At 38.0% G+C, this 19,867-nt stretch overlaps 1 protein-coding gene across 5 annotated transcripts in view; it reads left to right on the top strand.

The window, feature by feature from the left end:
• Positions 1-19,867, top strand: part of GRM5 (glutamate metabotropic receptor 5) — a 557,251-nt gene that overhangs the window by 219,245 nt on the left and 318,139 nt on the right. For 4 of the 5 annotated variants that reach the window (XR_007909731.2, XM_051820841.2, XM_051820823.2 and 1 more), the window contains exon 3: positions 10,321-10,570. Coding sequence is in view for 4 of the 5 variants with exons in the window: in XM_051820841.2 (XP_051676801.1) it covers positions 10,321-10,570 (250 nt within the window). In the remaining variant the exon portion in view is untranslated. Of the gene's footprint in view, positions 1-840; positions 1,455-10,320; positions 10,571-19,867 lie in introns of those variants that run through there. The other variant, XM_051820843.2, reaches the window with a different exon arrangement.

The raw sequence follows: 19,867 nt of genomic DNA, 5'->3' as shown, positions 1-19,867 counted from the left end.
TTCCCCAAAATTTATGTCTTTTTTTAGTTTTGTCTATGTCAGTCAGTTTGACCCAATTACATGAACTGGAGTTACTGAGGGGAATAGATATCACGACTTTTGATTCCAGGGCCCAGGGACCAATAGCACAGAACAAGAGTCACTTAAACTTTATTGTCCTCCTTGAGATGTGTTCCATCCATATAGGCTTCTTTCACTGATTTGATCTAACTTTTTCCATATATGAGTTTGTGTAGTCATCTTGCTCTTAAGATACAAATTCTTTTTCTAGCCTCATACCTGATAGCTAGAAGAAAAGTTAAACAACATAGTATAACACTCAGCAAAGCACTTGGCTTTTTTTCCATTAGACAGGCAGAGTTAGACATTGAGAGAGAAAGACAGAGATAAAGGTCTTCCTTCCATGGTTCACCCCCAAAATGGCCGCTACGGCTGGCGCACTGCGCTGATCTGAAGCCAGGAGCCAGGTGCTTCTTCCTGGTCATTCATGTGGGTGTAGGGGCCCAAGGATTTGGGCTATCCTCCACTGCCCTCCTGGGCCACAGCAGAGAGCTGGACTGGAAGAGGAGCAACTGGAACTAGAACCTGGTGCCCATATGGGATGCTGGTGTCACAGGTGGAGGATTAACCAAGTGAGCCACAGTGCCAACCTGCTTGGCATGTGTTTTTAACAATATCCAGTAGTTTCAGTTTATTTCCCACAGATAATATTTTGTATGTGTAGCAAAATATATAAATATATATATATTTATGCATAATCAGAGCATAAAGTATAGTTATTGCATAAGTGATTATGTTATAATAGCATTTTTTCCTGAATTCTGTATTGGAGTATTACTAATATGTTGCTTAATCACTCCTTTCCCAACATAAAGGAATTCACCTAAAGTGAATTGGCTAAATTATATCCATCCAATAATAAGCCATTCCTGGTGATATCTAATATAACCTTGTTTGCCTCATGATTAACTAGTGTGTTATATGAGTAATATTGTGGAAAGACTCAAAGGTAGGATTTGAAATAATTGGTCAATAGCGACAAATTTGGAAATGTTTGTGTTAGCAAAGGTGTTAACAGCCATGACATTTATAATTCATGGAAACTTGGTGGCACGTGACAGATGATAACTTTTGCTCTAGGTTTTTAGCTTTGAAACTTTTCCATTAGTTACGTCTACAGCATCCCAAAGACCTACGTTTCAGTTATGTGACCATATTTAAGAATCTTGTTGGGGCACTAACTTCTTTCTTTCCTTTCATTCAGTGAAATATATGTATTCATTGTTTTTGTTGTGAGAATAGAAATACCTGCCTAAAGAACTTTATTGTTTTGCAGCAGAAGATAAGCATAAACATATGAGTACCAGGTAGACTTTGGAATGCTGAACTCTTTGCACATATCACTGGAATTGGGAAAAATGCATCTATTTAAAAAGAGGAACATTATCACAAAAGTTAGTAATAAAGTGAGAATTGTTCGACTCACAAGAACAACTAGTTTAATTAAACTATAGCCCACTCAGAATGTCAGTTTTGGCTAAGAATCCTTGATGAATAATGCTAGTCCCAACCAAAGGGTAGAAGGAGGTGAATTTGTCTTAATGGACCTTGCCAGACTTGTTTTTAGGAGATGATATCATGCTATGCTGATGTTAGCAACTCCCATAAGAAATCACTGTGCTTTTCTTCACTTTAGTATTAATAAAATAAAACAGGTTTATAGTAGCATCAGGATATTAATTTTAAAAAGCCACTTGTAATATATATATTTTTTTTTGACAGGCAGAGTTAGACAGTGAGAGAGAGATACGGAGAGAGAGGTCTTCCTTCTGTTGGTTCACCCCCGAAATGGCCACCAAGGCCTGTGCGCTGCGCCTATCCAAAGGCAGGAGCCAGGTGCCTACCCCTGGTCTCCCATGTGGGTACAGGGCCCAAGGACCTGGGCCATCCTCCACCGCCCTCGCGGGCCACAGCAGAGAGCTGGACTGGAAGAGGAGCAACCTGGACAGAATCCGGAGCCCCAACTGGGACTAGAACTTGGGGTACCGGCGCCACAGGCGGAGGATTAGCCTAGTGAGCCATGGCGCCGGCCACTTGTAATGTATTTTTAAGTGAGTATTAACATTGAGAGTTCAATTTCCTTTTTGGCAAAAGATAATCTGGATCACTAGATATGAAAAATTTCCAATATCACAGTAGTTACTGCCATTGAATTGATGCCATGTGCAATACTGTTTATCTGTGGCTAAAGATTACATACAAAAGCACTGTTCCGAGCCTTTCAACTTAAATTTCAAACAATATCTCGTAGCTTAGAAGAAGAACTTGCCAGCGCCGAAGCTCACTAGGCTAATCCTCCGCCTTGCAGCACCAGCACACCGGGTTCTAGTCCCGGTTGGGGCGCCGGATTCTGTCCCGGTTGCCCCTCTTCCAGGCCAGCTCTCTGCTGTGGCCCAGGAGTGCAGTGGAGGGTGGCCCAAGTCCATGGGCCCTGCACCCCATGGGAGACCAGGATAAGTACCTGGCTCCTGCCATCAGATCAGCGCGGTGCGCCAGCCGCAGTGCGCAGCCGCAGCGGCCATTGGAGGGTGAACCAACAGCAAAGGAAGACCTTTCTCTCTGTCTCTCTCTCTCACTGTTCACTCTGCCTGTCAAAAAAAAAAAAAAAAAAAAAAAAAAAAAGAAGAAGAACTTAAAGATATTCTTTATCAAATCTTCTTCCCAATGTGTGCTTTGTAGGCAACATGCAGGCAGATGCTTCCAGACCACAGCTGACACAGTGACGGTCAAATTTTATTTGTGAAACAACTAGCTTTAAACACTATTTGAGGTTAGGTTATTAAAATATGTTATCATCCAAGGAACATTGAAGTCTTCATGAGAAAATCCAGATAATTTTATTAATGCATAACTCCGTTCTTTACATTTTAAGTGTAGCATTATATAATAGCTCATTAGAATGACACCCTTTAGAAACTCGCTATCATTTTTCTCTTTAATTTTCATTATAAAAGTTGATGACATATATTCCATTGCATAATGACATCATCACTGTGTCTATAGGTGGTTCGTTAAGGCTGAAAATCAATAACTGACATTTTGGTCATTATGAATAATAATAGTATGAGCAAAGTGTCAAGTCATCAAATGATTACATTTTCATCTAATAATCTCAAGATATAATCCTCTGCTTCTTGAAGAATGTCCAATGGATTCTTTCTTACTTTTACGAGTTACTGAAATGAAGCCACATGTTATTTTCGTATGTTATATCACATTTTTCTTTAAGACTTGATCCCTGTTGAAAAAAAGAACATTTTGGTCTGCGCCATGGCTCACTAGGCGAATCCTCCACCTGGCGGCGCCGGCACACCGGGTTCTAGTCCCAGTCAGGGCGCCGGATTCTGTCCCGGTTGCCCCCCTTCCAGGCCAGCTCTCTGTAGTGGCCAGGGAGTGCAGTGGAGGATGGCCCAGGTGCTTGGGCCCTGCACCCCATGGGAGACCAGGAGAAGCACCTGGCTCCTGCCATTGGATCAGCGCGGTGCGCCGGCTGCAGCGCGCCAGCCGTGGCGGCCATTGGAGGGTGAACCAATGGCAAAAAGGAAGACTTTTCTCTCTGTCTCTCTCTCTCTCTCACTATCCACTCTGCCTGTCAAAATAAATAAATAAATAAAAATAAAAAAATTAAAAAATTTAAAAAAATAAAAAAGAACATTTCTCCCTCAGATTTTTGCATATTGTATATATTATATTAATTAAACTGACTTCATTTTTCCTTAGGAAGCCTTGGAATTTTTTGTCATATCCCCATTATATTTAAAAGTGTGATTCCAATGTGCTATATATATATTAGATACTTGAAATCTTAACACTTTAGAGTTTCACATTGCAATACATATTTTCACTTTAAGTTCCTGATCACAATGGGTTTCTTTTGTTAATTCAAAATTAATTTACAGAATTTCTTTGTCACACATGTATTAAAGCTGTTGCTTATTGTTTTTAAAATTGGTTTCATTTTGAGAACAATTTTATGTTCACCAGAAAATTTTAAGCAAAATGTAGAAATATTTTCCATATATCTCCCACATATTTTAACTTTTAGGAGAGTATTTTTTGGACTTTGCTTTCATGAAATAAAAGAGAGAGAGAGAAAGCCGGCGCCGTGGCTCAATAGGCTAATCCTCCACCTTGCGGCGCCGGCACACCGGGTTCTAGTCCCGGTCGGGGCACCGGATTCTGTCCCGGTTGCCCCTCTTCCAGGCCAGCTCTCTGCTATGGCCAGGGAGTGCAGTGGAGGATGGCCCAGGTGCTTGGGCCCTGCACCCCATGGGAGACCAGGAAAAGCACCTGGCTCCTGGCTCCTGCCATCGGATCAGCGCGGTGCGCCGGCTGCAGCGGCGGCCATTGGAGGGTGAACCAACGGCAAAAGGAAGACCTTTCTCTCTCTGTCTCTCTCTCTCACTGTCCACTCTGCCTGTCAAAAATAAAAAAAAAATAAAAAAATAAAAAAAAATAAAAAAAAATAAAAAAAAAAGAGAGAGAGAGAAAGAGAGAGAGAGAAAGGTCTTCCTTTACCATTGGTTTACCCTCCAATGGCTGCTGTGGCCGGCGCGCTGCGGCCAACGCACTGATCCGAAGCCAGGAGCCAGGTGCTTCCTCCTGGTCTCCCATGCAGGTGCAGGGCCCAAGGACTTGGGCCATTTTCCACTGCACTCCCGGGCCATAGCAGAGAGCTGGCCTGGAAGAGGGGCAACCAGGACAGAATCCGGCGCCCTGACCGGGACTAGACCTGGTGTGCTGGCGCTGCAGGCGGCAGATTACCCTATTGAGCCGCAGCGCCGGCCAGAAATAATCTTTTTTTTAAAAGAAGATTTATATGGGCTCAATGCTGTGGCACAGCGCGTTAAAGCCCTGGCTTGCAGCACTGCCATTTAATATGGGATCCGGTTCAAATCCTGGTTGCTCCACATTCAATCCAGTTCCCTGCTAATGCATCTGGGAAAGCAGCGGAGGATGGCCTAAGTCCTTGGGCCCCAGCACCACCTAGGAGACCTAGAAAAAGCTTCTGCATGTTGGCTTCACATTGGTTCAGCCCCAGTCATTGTGGCCACTTGAGGAGTGAACCAGCAGATGGAAGACTCTCTCTCTGACTGTACCTCTCTCTGTAACTCTTTCAAATTTATTTGAAAAGCATAGCTATAGAGAGAAAAGGAGAGGTCTTCCATCTGCTGGTTTACTCCCCAAATGGTTGCAATGGCTAGGGCTAGGCCAGGCCAAAGCCAGGAGCTAGAAGCTTCCTCTGGGTCTCCCAATTAAGGCAGGGACCCAAGCACTTAAGCCATCTTCTGCTGCTTTCCCAGACACATTAGCAGGGGGCTGGACCAGAGTTGGAGCAGCTGGCATTCAAACAGGGGCCCATACAGGATGCCAGCATGGCAGGTGGTAGCTTTACTCCATGTGCCCCAAAACTGGCTCCCAATGAGATGATTTTTTTTTCTGTTAGGTTAAACTTATTCTTTTGTCTAATGTTCAGTAATAATGCTATTTGCTCCATTTTTGTTTTGTATGCTTAAACAGAGGGTAGTTGAACTCTTTCTAAATATTCTTTATAATCTCTTTAGATGCAGTTAGTTCGATTCAGGTTACCTAGCTACCAGATATTTCACATGTATTCAAAATTATACACAAAGTACCCAAATATTAAGCAGTGTTACTCTAATTTTCACTTGGGAAAAATGAGATTAAAGAGACTCTACAAACTGAATTTGAATTCATGTTTCTGTATTGATTGTTGCAAGCCTCCTTTATACAGGATGTTGTATAAAGAAAAGTGGTATTAAAATAAAGTTGCAGGCCCTGCACCCCATGGGAGACCAGGATAAGTACCTGGCTCCTGCCATCAGATCAGCGCAGTGCGCCGGCCGCAGTGTGCCGGCCGCGGCGGCCATTGGAGGGTGAACCAATGCCAAAGGAAGACCTTTCTCTCTGTCTCTCTCTCTCACTGTCCACTCTGCCTGTCAAAATAAATAAATAAATAAATAAATAAATAAATAAATAAATAAAGTTGTTGAGGGCAGGTGCTTGACTCAGCAGTTAAGACATTGCTTTGGATGTCTGTGTTCATATTGGATTTTCTTGTTTCTAGTCTCAGCCTTGTTTCTGATTCCAGCTTTCTGCTAATATATACCCTAGGAGGTAGCAGATGACAGTGCAAGTACATGGGTTCCTGCCATTCTCACAGAAGACCTGAAATAGAGCCTTTCAGAATGGCAGTGGATAGAAGAATATCTCTCTCTTTCCTTTACAAATAAATATAAATTTAATTTAAAAAAAAAATCAAGGTGGTTGGGAGAGATGCCAAAGATTACGACTTTGTCCAGTATTTTTCTAGCTTAACTTTGAATGTATTGAAAATTTTCATTATTTACATCACAATCACTGTAACCTAATTTTAAATTATTTATGCAGATGCTTCAATATTGAATCAAAGCATTAAGTGCAATCCAGTCATCTGAAAAACAGATTCAGCTAAAAATAAATCAGAGAATAATAGATTACACAGATTAGTATAAAACCAATAATTTAGGCCTCTTGGCACATTTTTCAGAAAGCATCCTTTAAACTTTGCTAATTGCAAAATAACTAGATTGCCCACCTGCCATCATCACAGAGGTTTCTTGTTGCTTTTAATTCTGGAGAAGAAGAAAAAAGATGCAGCTGGCCCACCAATGTTTTTGGCTGAGACTCAAGCTGGCCTGTTTTGCTTTGCCCTTTGCAGTATTTCTGTGACGGTAAAACTACACAAAAATACATCCTGAAAGCTTGAGGAGCTCATTTCCAGCAAGGCACCTGTAGTACAGTAAGGCACACACAGGAGCAGGAATTCAAAACCTACGTTCATGGGTAACCTAGCACTCTGCCACCCATTTACTGTATTTGAACTTCAACTTTATCAACTATGAGGGTAAAGTAATATTAACCTTTTTCATAGAGTTCTAAGGAATAGTGAGCTATATGAACTGATATTCAAAAAGCAAATTTCTGCGCTCTTGTGGTTATTTATTCTACCTCTGTTATCAACATAGAGTGAACCCTATGCAATTGAAAGCCCCACACTCTTTATTCATTTTGATAATTCTTCAGAAAAATAAAATGCCAATTCCTAAGTCTATTTGATTTTTATGCTACTTATATCCTGACATATTCTAGTTTTGTTATCTTGTATTAATATTTAATATTCTTTAAATCAATAATTCTCACCCACATAATCATTTTAATATTTTATTATAGTTAAATTTCATGTATATGAGTATACATGAAATATGATATATACATATTTAGGAATATAGTGATACTTTCCACCCTACTGTTCCTTCTACCCATGCTCCCACCACTCCTCCTCTTTCTTCTTTTATTCTTTTTGCGATGATCTACTTTCAGTTTACTTTATACTCATAAGATTAACCTTACACTAAGTAAACGGTTCAACAAATAGTAAAAAAATAAAACCACAGATGCTCAACATAAAGACAAGGACTGTAAGCAATCATTGAATCTTAAAATGTCAATTTCACTCCTATACATTACATTTTTGGTACTCAGTTACCACAGAACATTGAAAACATATGGTATTTGTCTTTTTGGGACTGGCTTGTTTCATTAAATATAATGGTTTTCAGTTGCATCTATTTTCTTGAGAAAGACAGGAGTAATATTCTGTAGGGTATAAAAACCATAATTTTTTTATCCAGTCATCAAATGTTGGACATTTCGGTTGATTCCATATCTTAGATATTGTAAATTGAGCTGCAATAAACAGGGCGTACAGATCACTCTTTCATATGCTGATTTCATTTCCCTTGGATAAATTCCTAGGACTGGAATAGGTCACATGGCATGTCCTTTTTCAGATTTTTGAGGTATCTCCATACTGTCTTCCACATGACTTTACTAGTTTACATTTCCACCAACAGATTAGGATACATCTTCCCCCACATCCTCACCAGCATTTATTGTTTGTTGATTTCTGTATGAGAACCATTTTAACTATGGGGCTCACACATTTAAAGCCTTAAAATGCTCAAAAATATCTAAAATTCAAGAATGATGACCTTTCAAGTGGAAAGAGAAGTGCACATATAATTGGACTTCAGAGACTCCTATGGCATAGCCATGGAAGAAGAGATGGGGCACCACTGTATCTGTGCATAGAGATAAGCCTTCCACTTACTCCTCCTGGAACTTTGAGCAAATGTGGACCTAACGCCTCATTTGTTTTCTTGTCTATGAAATGGAGTTATAATGCCCATCATAATATGTTCTTGTGAAAGTTAAATGAGATTGTGTACACAAAAGTCCTGAACACTTCCTGGTGTATAGTTGATTGGCAATATTATTTTAATTTTAAAAGGCCACCATTAGTCCTGGGGCCTAGCAAGTAAAGTTACCACCTGCAACATTGGCATCCTATATGGATGTCGGTTGGAGTCTCTGCTGCTTCACTTCCTTTTTTTTAAGATTTTTATTTATTTATTTGAGAGGTAGAGTTACAGAGAGTGAGAGGGAAAGAGAGAGAAAGGTTTTCCTTCTGTTGGTTTACTCCCCAGATGGCTGCAACGGCTGGAGCTGCGCTGATCTGAAGCCGGGAGCCAGGTGTTTCTTCCCAGTCTCCCACATGGGTTCAGAGGCCCAAGCACATGGGCCATCTTCTACTGCTTTCCTAAGCCATAGCAGAGAGCTGGAATGGAAAAGGGGCAGCCAGAACTAGAACTGCTGCCTATATGGGATGCTGGCAACTCAAGTGAAGGATTAATCTACTGCACCATGGCGCCAGCCCCCTGCTTCACTTCCAGTCCAGCTTCCTGCTAATGTGCCTGGGAAAGCAGCAGAAAATGACCCAAGTACTTGGGCCACTGCACTCACATAGGATACAAGGAAGAATCTCCTGCTTTGGGCTGGCTCAGCTCCAGACATTGCAGGCATTAGGGAGTGGACCAGCACATGGAAGATCTCTTTCTCTGAGTGTGTAACTCTAGGCCTTTCAAATAAAGAAATCAATTCATACATACATACATATATACATATATATAATTTTTAAAAAACCACTAGTCCTTAGGCCCCAAATTTTTCAAAGGACTTTGGAATTATCCCCACATATCACTAACTCCCCTATGGTTGCATAGATGAAATTTTAATTTTTTTCATAATGTTACACAGTTATCTATAATGAGTGTAAATTTTGGTCAAGGATCTGGATTTTTTGGTAGAGATCACCCCATAAACTTTAAGATTATTAATAGATAATATATAGATAATTATATATAAAACAATATTTCACAAAAAACTTTATTACAACATCTATACTATATAAAGCATATGCATTACATATTAGAGTACTTAAAAAGCTCATGGAACAATGGAGTTACAATGTTTATTTTGATGCCAAAAATCGAAATCCTTTGGTAATTCTTATAAAATCCATTTTCCATGTACTTTCTAAAGATCTCTTAGATATGTACCCTAAGTTAAGTTTCTGTCCTTGTAAGAGAATACGAGGTCCTGAGTAATATAAGAAAACGTTTATTTGGCTCATAATTCTGGTGACTAGAGAATCCAAACTGCATCACTCTATTGTCTGGCTGCTCTACAAGATGGCAGAAAAACTGAAAGGGAACCAGCTGCCTGCCAAAAAGGCAGGTGCACAAACAAGGAAGTAAGACAGCAGGGAGGAGCCAAGCTCACTCTTTCAGGCAATGAATCCACTCCCCCACAACCTGCATTAATCCATTCATAATGGTGGAGTCTCTGTGATCTAATCACCTTCCACTAAGCCTCACCTCTTAAAGGTACCACCACTTCAACTCAGTCACAGTGGGAACCCGGCTTCTGACACACAGACCTGTGGGAGACGAATTATAACAAAAGCATAGCAGTGAAATGGAATGATCATACAATGAAAAGCAGAGAGAAATAGAATGAAAATATATCCTAGCATATAAAAATGTTCCATCATCTCACACTTACAATAGAAGCTTTTTTGAATAAACATGTTTAGAATCAAGAGAGTTTTTGAATGAAAATTGTTTGTACTTTTTATATTATCATTCCTGTCTTGGTATGAATATAAATATTAACGCTTAAGTATAATTAATTAAATTGCCAATCACCCATAGTGAAAAATTAATGAAAGAATAAAAGCTCAAATTCATGTCTTCATCTTCCAACACCATGCTCCCAACACTTCTACGTTCTGATTTTACCCAATTAATGCAGCACTTTCATTTCACTATCCTTCTGCTTATCTATGTTTTCACACAGGCAACTATGGAGAAAGTGGGATGGAGGCTTTCAAAGATATGTCAGCCAAGGAAGGGATTTGCATCGCCCACTCCTACAAAATCTACAGCAACGCAGGGGAGCAGAGTTTTGATAAACTGCTGAAGAAGCTCACAAGTCACTTGCCTAAGGCCCGGGTGGTGGCTTGCTTCTGTGAGGGCATGACAGTGAGAGGTCTGCTGATGGCCATGAGGCGCCTGGGTCTGGCAGGAGAATTTCTACTTCTGGGCAGGTGAGTGGCAATGAGAAATTTCACATGGAGTTGGCAACATTCTAGGGTGTCTTGTGATGCATAAGGAGAGATGTTTTGGAAGTTTAATCTGTAGAGTGGAAGAAGAGCTTAGATATAAAGTTCCAGTGCCTGGAAAAAAAATCATACAAAATAAGGAAATATACTGTGTGCTACTTAATGATAATAGGACTCAACACATGGAATGATGAGTCCTTAAGTCCTCAAAAGAAGACTTTAAGGGAATGAAATACATTCTTAAATTCTTGAATAATTCCCTTGAGAAGTGAACACACACCAAACTCACTGCAATTGCTTTTGAAGTTGATTTTGAGAATGGCTAAATAACTATAGTTTATAATTAGAATTAAAGAATTTGTGGTTTGAAAGTGAGAAATTGCTTTCAGAGCTAATTTTTCAAGCATTATATGTAGCATATTGTTTTATGTTGAAAAGATGCTAGTATTTCCTCCCTTAGTGATCTACATTGTTACCAGATGGAGTTCTAAAACATTAACTTCCATAAGGATTGACCTTATGATATGCATAATTCACTTTACTGGTACAACTCAACTCATTCCCTATCAGTCATTGCAGATTCCATGTATTAAAGTTCTCCAGAAAAATAAAACCAAAAATTATACATGCATATACCTATATCATTTAGAAATACACATATACATTTATATATATGTTCACACACATATGAATAAGATTTATTAAAAGGATATAGTTCACATAATCAAGAAGCCTGAGAAGTCCCCAAATCTATAACTGGCAGGCTAGACAGTCAGTGTTCCAGTCCTAGAGCAAATCCAACAGCCTGAGAAACATGAGCTGTTGGTTTTAAGTTCTAGTAGGCAATCCAGAAGGATCAAGACCCAAGAAGAGGCAGTGTTTCAGTCCAAGCCTGAAGGCAGAGTTTCCTTCTGGGCTTTTGTTTTCAGCTCTCCAACTGATTGGATGAGGCCCACCTATATTTGAGAGAGCCATTTGCTTACTCAGTATAATGAGGCAAATGTTAATCTCATCCAAAAACTTCTTCATACAAATAGGCAGACTAATATTTGGTCAAATGTCTGATCACCCATGGCACAGTCCAGTAGGCACATAAAGTTTACTGTTACAATGAGTATGATAACACCATAGTTTTGACTGCATGAATGACATTCTCTCCTGGGTTGGGAACACTGGGAATCATCAGTGGTAGGTAAGCTTCTTTCATTCCATACCTTTAAAAAGTTATGTCATGCATCTTTTCTCAAGAGGCAATTGATTTAAAGGATCATGAAAACCTCAATAATTACTGTATCTTTCTTAATATTTCTATCCAAGGTAGAAGTATAACTCACTTGTTATTAAGATTTGAGTATTATTTTTAAAAAATAACTTCCTTTATTTTCCAAATACTTAACTGACCTTCAGAGAGCAAACATAGCTTCTTGGATACAGTTTATGACAGGCATTTTATGTACCTAATTCTTTTTCTGTCTGATCTGATGGCAATAGATTGATGGGGCTATTTTGATATGAGACCACACATCTTTCATAAAAATGATATTGAGTGAGATTCTTTTTTCACAGATGGCACACATTTCATCTAAAATCCATCCCTCGTTGGCAGGAGTGATGTTCCAGTTAGTTTCATGCAACATATGAACCTGTCCTTTACCAATTTTCTTATGTTTCAATGTGAGTGTTAACACTGAAGTGAAAAAAAAAAAAAAACAGGGAATAAAGAAATTGGCTTTAAACAGTTCTGTTTTTTCTGATAGGCGATAAAAGATTCCATAGCTCCTTCTTGCATTAATAGTCTGTCAGCATTAATAAGACAAATCTGTAGCAATTCTTTTTCAGTATTATGGTTTATTTGTCCACAAGCAAATGTTCCTTGATGATCTGTACACAAAGACAATGAACTGGCATTTGTCATTTTCTGTTTGTCATTTTATTGCCAACAACTATACAAAGCCAAAAATTTAATATTTTTCATGTTAAAAGATTCATTCTTTATACATAAAGTCTTTAATAAGTTCCTGGAAATTTGTATTATGAAAAACTATATGTGGACTTTTTTTGCACTGGAACATCTTATATTTTGTTTCATTTTTCCAAGAACATTTTGCATTATCCTTGAAAGTACTAAATAAAGAGAAAATATCTTCAAATTATTTAATTCAGGCATAATATATTTGTAATCTTTAATTTCTTAATTCCTTTATTGATTGGCTGCATTATAATTCATCTTTTATTCAGTACCATTTCATTGCAACTTTGATCAGTTGTTTTAGAATAGTCTTCCATACACTGAATTTTAAATGCATCACCTGTATCACCTTATAGGCTCTACTTCTTGTCTCATATTCTGTTCTTTGAAAGTAACATGTGATACTTTTTCAAATATTTAGAAACATGGTCCTCCGTCTCCTTCAGCTTCTATTTTTTTTTAACTTTTATTTAATGAATATAAATTTCCAAAGTACAGCTTATGGATTACAATGGTTTCCCCCCCATAACGTCCCTCCCACTTGCAACCCTCACCTTTCCCACTCCCTCTCCCCTTCCATTCACATCAAGATTCATTTTCAATTCTCTTTATATACAGAAGATCAGTTTAGCATACATTAAGTAAAGATTTCAACAGTTTGCTCCCACACAGAAACATAAAGTGAAAAATACTGTTTGAGTACTAGTTATAGCATTAAATCTCAATGTACAGCACACTAAGGACAAAGATCCTACATGAGGAGTAAGTGCACAGTGACTCCTGTTGTTGACTTAACAAATTGACACTCTTGTTTATGGCATCAGTAATCACCCTAGGCTCTTGTCATGAGTTGCCAAGGGTATGGAAGCCCCCTGAGTTCACTGACTATGATAATTGTTAGACAAGGCAATGGTCAAAGTGGAAGTTCTCTCCTCCCTTCAGAGAAAGGTACCTCCTTCTTTGATGACCCATTCTTTCCACTGGGATCTCACTCGTGGAGATCTTTCATTTAGGTGTTTTTTTGTTTGTTTGTTTTTTTGTTTTTTTTTTTTTTTTTTTTCCCAGAGTGTCTTGGCTTTCCATGCCTGAAATACTCTCATGGGCTTTTCAGCCAGATCCGCATGCCTTAAGGGCTGATTCTGAGGCCAGAGTGCTGTTTAGGACATCTGCCATTCTATGAGTCTGCTGTGTATCTCACTTCCTATGTTGGATCCTTCTCTCCCTTTTTGATTCTATCAGCTAGTATTTGCAGACACTATTCTTGTTTATGTGATCCCTTTGGTTCTTAGTCCTATCATTATGATCAATTGTGAACAGAAATTGATCACTGGGACTAGTGAGATGGCATTGGTACATGCCACCTTGATGGGATTGAATTGGAATCCCCTGGTATGTTTCTAACTCTACCGTTTGAGGTAAGTCATTCAGCTTCTCTTTGTTGACAGCCTACTTCCTCCACTGTCTTAGTGAGCAGGCATGGTGGGGCAAATAAAACTATCTGAACCTTTCATAGGAGCATTCTCAAATACTTCATGCCAGTTATTACACTTAAGAACTCACATATACATTTCTTTTAATCATTCATCTAAGAAAAGTTGAGTGTCTATTAAATGTTAAAGTGATTGGGATACATCAGTCAATGAAACAGATAATTATTGCCTTTGTAGAAATAATAGGTAATCAATTAGATATAAAGTAATATATGCTTTGAAGAAAAATTTAAAAATATATCCAAGAATATCCTGCATGTTGAGAACTATTATTAACTTTATTTTACAACTCTTCCAAGAATTAAAAAATGTTGAATAAATATGATATGAGGCAGAAAATAGCTTTTAGAAAATATTTGGGATATTTACAATTTCTCATTTTATTAATGAGGAAACTGATACCCCAAAGTTTAGATGACATGCTCATTTTCATGCTCGATTTCAACTACCATGAGTTATAATCCAGTACTTTTCTCTGCTAACCTGTCTCCTGTAGAGTAGAAGCAGGGGAGAAGTTACTATCTGATAGCAAATCTTTGGTTTTACTTAGACTGTATATCTATGAAGAAACAATTCTAGATTATTTTAATTTAAATGAGAATTTTTTTATTTATTTTTTAAAACTTTTATTTAGTAAATATAAATTTCCAAAGTATGTTTATGGATTACAATGGCTTTCCCCTCCCCCCATAACTTCCCTCCCACCTGCAACCCTCCCATCTCCCACTCCCTCTCCCATTCCATTCACATCAAGATTCATTTTCAATTATCTTTATATACAGAAGATTGATTTAGTATATATTAAGTAAAGATTTCAATACTTTGCAACCACACAGTGACTCCTGTTGTTGACTTAACAATTTGACACTCTTGCTTATGGCATCAGTAATCTCCCTAGGCTCTAGTCATGAGTTGCCAAGGCTATGGAAGCCTTTTGAGTTCACCGACTTCGATCTTATTTAGACAAGGTCATAGTCAAAGTGGAAGTTCTCCCCTCCCTTCAGAGAAAGGTACCTCCTTCTTTGATGGCTTGTTCTTTCTACTGGGATCTCACTTGCAGAGATCTTTCATTTAGGTTTGGTGTTTTGTTTTGTTTTGTTTTGTTTTGCCAGAGTGTCTTGGCTTTCCATGCCTGAAATACTCTCATGGGCTCTTCAGCCAGATCTGATTGCCTTAAGGGCTGATTCTGAGGCCTGAGTGCTGTTTAGGACATCTGCCATTCTATGAGTCTGCTGTGTATCCCGCTTCCCATGTTGGAACGTTCTCTCCCTTTTTATTAAATGAGAATTTTAATACCTGTTACCTCCTAAAAATTTTGTTTGGGTCACTTTATAACTTTTATATTTTAAATTATTTTATTTGCATGTATTCTTCTAATCTCTCTCTTTGTTCCTTCTCTCCCCAAACTGAGCTTTGGATGAATGATTCTTAGGAACTACAAGTCAAAGCCATAAGAAAAAAGAATATCTTGAGAACATGTTAGAGGATCCTTCATTTAACTGTAGTTACTGATGACTTTCCAATTGCCCTGGGTCAGCATGTTTAATAGGTCATTCAGCTAAGGGTTTAGCAGTACTAAGCAAACACTACAGCTGCTATGGCCTCATCCATCAACATACATTACCATCTGTGCTACACATCAATAGAATGATGGAGTGGTATAGACCTGGCCATTGGGAAATCACATTTGAACTGTGGGTAATTTGTTGTCTCACTGCCCTTAAAAATGTTCCACGTAGGTCACTGAGATAGTTTTATTAACACTTTGGCCCTGATGGTAGGATAAGATCTGTAATTTGAACGGTAATAAAATGTCTAAAAGGACTTTTTATTCTACAATGAATATATCATTAAAGCTCTAAGAGTGTGAAGGTGTTGAAATATATCATTTACTTATAAAATTGAATACAAAATGATAAGCAAAAACCCATTTTGGCAAATTCACTGTTTAAAGGTAGTTTTATTTAGTCTGATTAACTACAATTCTTTGTCTCTGAATTTAGAATCTCTGTTCTTTAATGATAATTGTTAACACACTACAAAAGGAAAAGTACTTAAATTTAAAATATATTTGAGAATTATAAGTAGCATTTCTTAGTAGGAGGTCACTTTACATCAATATTCTTCAAAATGGGAAAGATAAGAACTTGGTCTAATAAATACCTTTGTCAATGAAACTACAATTGTTCCAGTGAAACAGTGATAGTAGGTAACACTCAAAGTGGATGTTAGTGTTTGTCTTTGCATATCATCAGACTATCCATTCCAAATTAAAATTATAAGATGTTATTCTGTTCGTTTGACCATTCAATGTCATTAAATCGCAATATGAAGAAAATTATTGTTGCTGAGTTCCTGTTATATGTTAGGAGACAAGGAGATTGGAAGGAAAGTAAGGAAAAGGGTACTGGAGAGAGAGGAGGTGGGAGAAAGAAGGAAGGAGAGAGAAATTAAACAGGTTCATTTTTGCTATACTCAATATTGAATATCTCAAGGTTGTTATACCTCTGAAGTTGGTAATGATACCAGTATTTTATAGGAGATAACGTTCAAACTCAAAGAGATTAGAGGACTAGACAGGGACACATGCACACACCTATCCGTTCGAAGCATGTCTTTCAGCTACACTGATTTTTAACATTTGTGAGAAATTAAGGTTTGCTTTGTTTTTGTCATTTTAAGTTATTCTTTGAAAATTAAAGAAGGTTAGTGAGAATTATTAAGATGTCCATATGAATTTGTAATACAAATAAAGCAAGTAAAATTATGTCATGCTCTGAAAGAGTTTTTTCTCTTCTTATCTGCATTTGAGTTGAGAAAGCCAGATTACTAGTGGCATAACGTTCAATCTATATAGAAATTGTTGTTTAGATGCATCTGTCTGAAACCATGTGAAAATCTCTCTGAACAATATGACTTGAGTACAGAGAGTGGAAGTGAAACAGGTATGAAACAAAGTTGGACAGGGACTTAGGAGACATCATTTGGGGCCTTGTAGTGTTTTTATGATTATGCTTTTATTGGTAAAGGATTTCTTTGCGAATATGATAGATATTATTTTCCAAAAGATAATCCTAAAATATGGAATGTGGATTAGAAGAGATAAGGTAGATAGAGGAAGTACTAATCCTCAAATAAATGATACTATTATAGACTAAGGTAATGTGGATGGTGAAAAGTTGCTGAGCCAAGAGCTACTTACTAATTAAAAAACTGTAGGAGGCGCTGATAATGTTTTACATTGTGGACGAGGGTGAAGAAGATGTCAAGGATGATGCCTAGAATTTTGTGTTGTGGAACAATATGGATGATGATGATACCTTTGCTGAGATGAAGATCACTGGGAAAGTCAGGTATGAGGTGGAGAGCAGACCATGAGTTCAGTTTCAGATACGTTGAGTCAATGTTCATTTCAAGCATGCAAATAGTCAAAAGTTGCAGGAGAATATTTGAGTATGGAACTCAAAGAGAAATAAAAGCTATCAATAGAACTAAGTAAATCATCAAAATAATATGTTTGTTAACTAAACTGAAAACGTGGTTATGTAGAATTAAAATGGAGAAAGTTTGGGAATGTAATTTTGAAGGAACTCAACATTTATGGTTGGACTAAACGTAAAGTTAAAATAGGAAACAGAAGAAAATCCAGAGATGTGGGAGGGAAAACTAAGAATGTGTTGTGTTATCCAATTCAGTGTAAGAAAGTATTAGAGAGGTCACTAATATCGATTGACTTTAGGAGGATCAAGTGAAAAATAATATTGAAAGAGCCTCTTGGATGTATCAAGTGGAGATAATTGCTAAATTCTCAAAGCAGATTAAGAATGAACTAGTTAAGAAGTGACTAGGAGGTGAGAAAATGAGCACATGGCATATAAACTAGGGGTCTGGGGGAGTTAAACTGGTAACAAAAAATGGTAATACTATGTCTTCAGGAAATATTAGGTCAAGAGAAAGGTTTTTTAATATTTTGTTTTACTTCTTTCCAAATATGTAATTCGTTATCATTACAAATAATTTAAATGGTGAAACAAACTTCACAATGAGTAGCACTTAATGTTTCTGTTGTTTAATCAATACAGTATTATTATTTGGTATTTGCTAATTTGGTAAATGAAAATGCCATCATGATGTTGGTTTTTTTTTTTTTTTTTTTTTTTTTGACAGGCAGAGTGGACAGTGAGAGAGAGAGACAGAGAGAGAAAGGTCTTCCTTTGCCGTTGGTTCACCCTCCAATGGCCGCCGCTGCAGCCGGCGCACCGCGCTGATCCTGGCAGGAGCCAGGAGCCAGGTGCTTTTCCTGGTCTCCCATGGGGTGCAGGGCCCAAGCACCTGGGCCATCCTCCACTGCACTCCCTGGCCATAGCAGAGAGCTGGCCTGGAAGAGGGGCAACCGGGACAGAATCCGGCGCCCCAACCGGGACTAGAACCCGGTGTGCCGGCGCCGCAAGGTGGAGGATTAGCCTATTGAGCCACGGCGCCGGCTCCATCATGATGTTTTAATTTGTAGTTTTTAAATTATCAGTGACTGTATGCATCTTTGCATGTAAATAAGTGATATATATGTCCACTTTCTCTAAGCTACCTATTCTCTAATCATTCATTTGCTCTAATGTTTCTGTGTTTTGGTTGATTTATAAACCTCATTATAAATTAAAGAAGTAGTTCAATGACATGTGAAATTTTTTTAGTGTTATCATTTTTAAAACTTCTTAATTACATAAAGAGGACAGATTCCATGTATTTAATATATTCAATTTTAAGCCTATAATGATTTTTCCCACCTAATTTTGGCTATGTCTATGGCATTTTGGACAATGCTAATATCTATAATTTTTAGACATTTTCTTCTTTTATGACTCAGAGTAAATGTTTATTTCATTAAGAGGCTAGCCATGGATGTTTTTTGTTACTTAGTTTTTCAATTTGTGTATGCAGGTAGAATCAGAGATTTATTTATAAGAATTATTAGAATGTGAGATCAGTTAATATAGAATGAAATCACTCAAAATGTGGGAATGGGTATCATTTAATGCACAGGTGGAAAAAACAAGCTGAGAAGGTCAAATCTGGAAATGGAATAGAAATAAAAGTATGTGTTGTGGCATGCACGCTTGAAGGTTTGAAAATAGAAAAATCACTTGATGGCTTCACTGTTGATTTGTAGCAAGTGGCACACTGTGTGTGTACGTGTGTGTGTGCTTGCGTGTGTGTGTGTGTGTGTGTGTGTGTAGGCGGGTAGGGGGATGGTAATCAGTTGAGAAGCTGTCCGTGGAGATTAGAGAACTAGAAAAATGCCACTGTTAATAAGTGGTTTCATATATTATCTGTTTTTAATATGACTCCATCTGTTACAACAATGAGCAGTGGAAGATTTGGCTGCACTACAGTGAAAAATGTTCTTAAAATAACAACAAATTTAACATTTGTACATGTACTGACACATAAAGTATTGTAATGAATTTTCACTGTTAGTCATTTAAAGGTTGATTAAACAACATCTCTGTTCTTAAATTAAAAAACAACAGGAACATGTCATGGAGATTGATGCATATTAGCTAATTAGAGATGGAGTCTTTGATCCACCAAATGGACCTCCTAACACTGCCCCCAACCCAGGGCCACAAGAAGTGATGTAAAATCATGGACTGTCCTGCTTCAGTTTACGACCTTCAGGTCAACAACAGGAAGACTCTTAGGATCAGAGAACAGACTGCTCCATAAAAAGAAATTGAGTCACACATGCTCAAACCCTTCTCTAATTACACCAGAAGAGGAGTCGTGATCCCTAGAAGAGAAGGAAGGGGGTGGTAAAGAGAATCT

The sequence above is a fragment of the Oryctolagus cuniculus genome, chromosome 1 (genome assembly GCF_964237555.1).
Source record: "Oryctolagus cuniculus chromosome 1, mOryCun1.1, whole genome shotgun sequence".
In the NCBI taxonomy this organism is placed as follows: Eukaryota; Metazoa; Chordata; class Mammalia; order Lagomorpha; family Leporidae; genus Oryctolagus; species Oryctolagus cuniculus.
The sequence above is the reverse complement of the archived record's forward strand: the minus strand, read 5'-3'. Positions and strand labels throughout refer to the sequence as shown.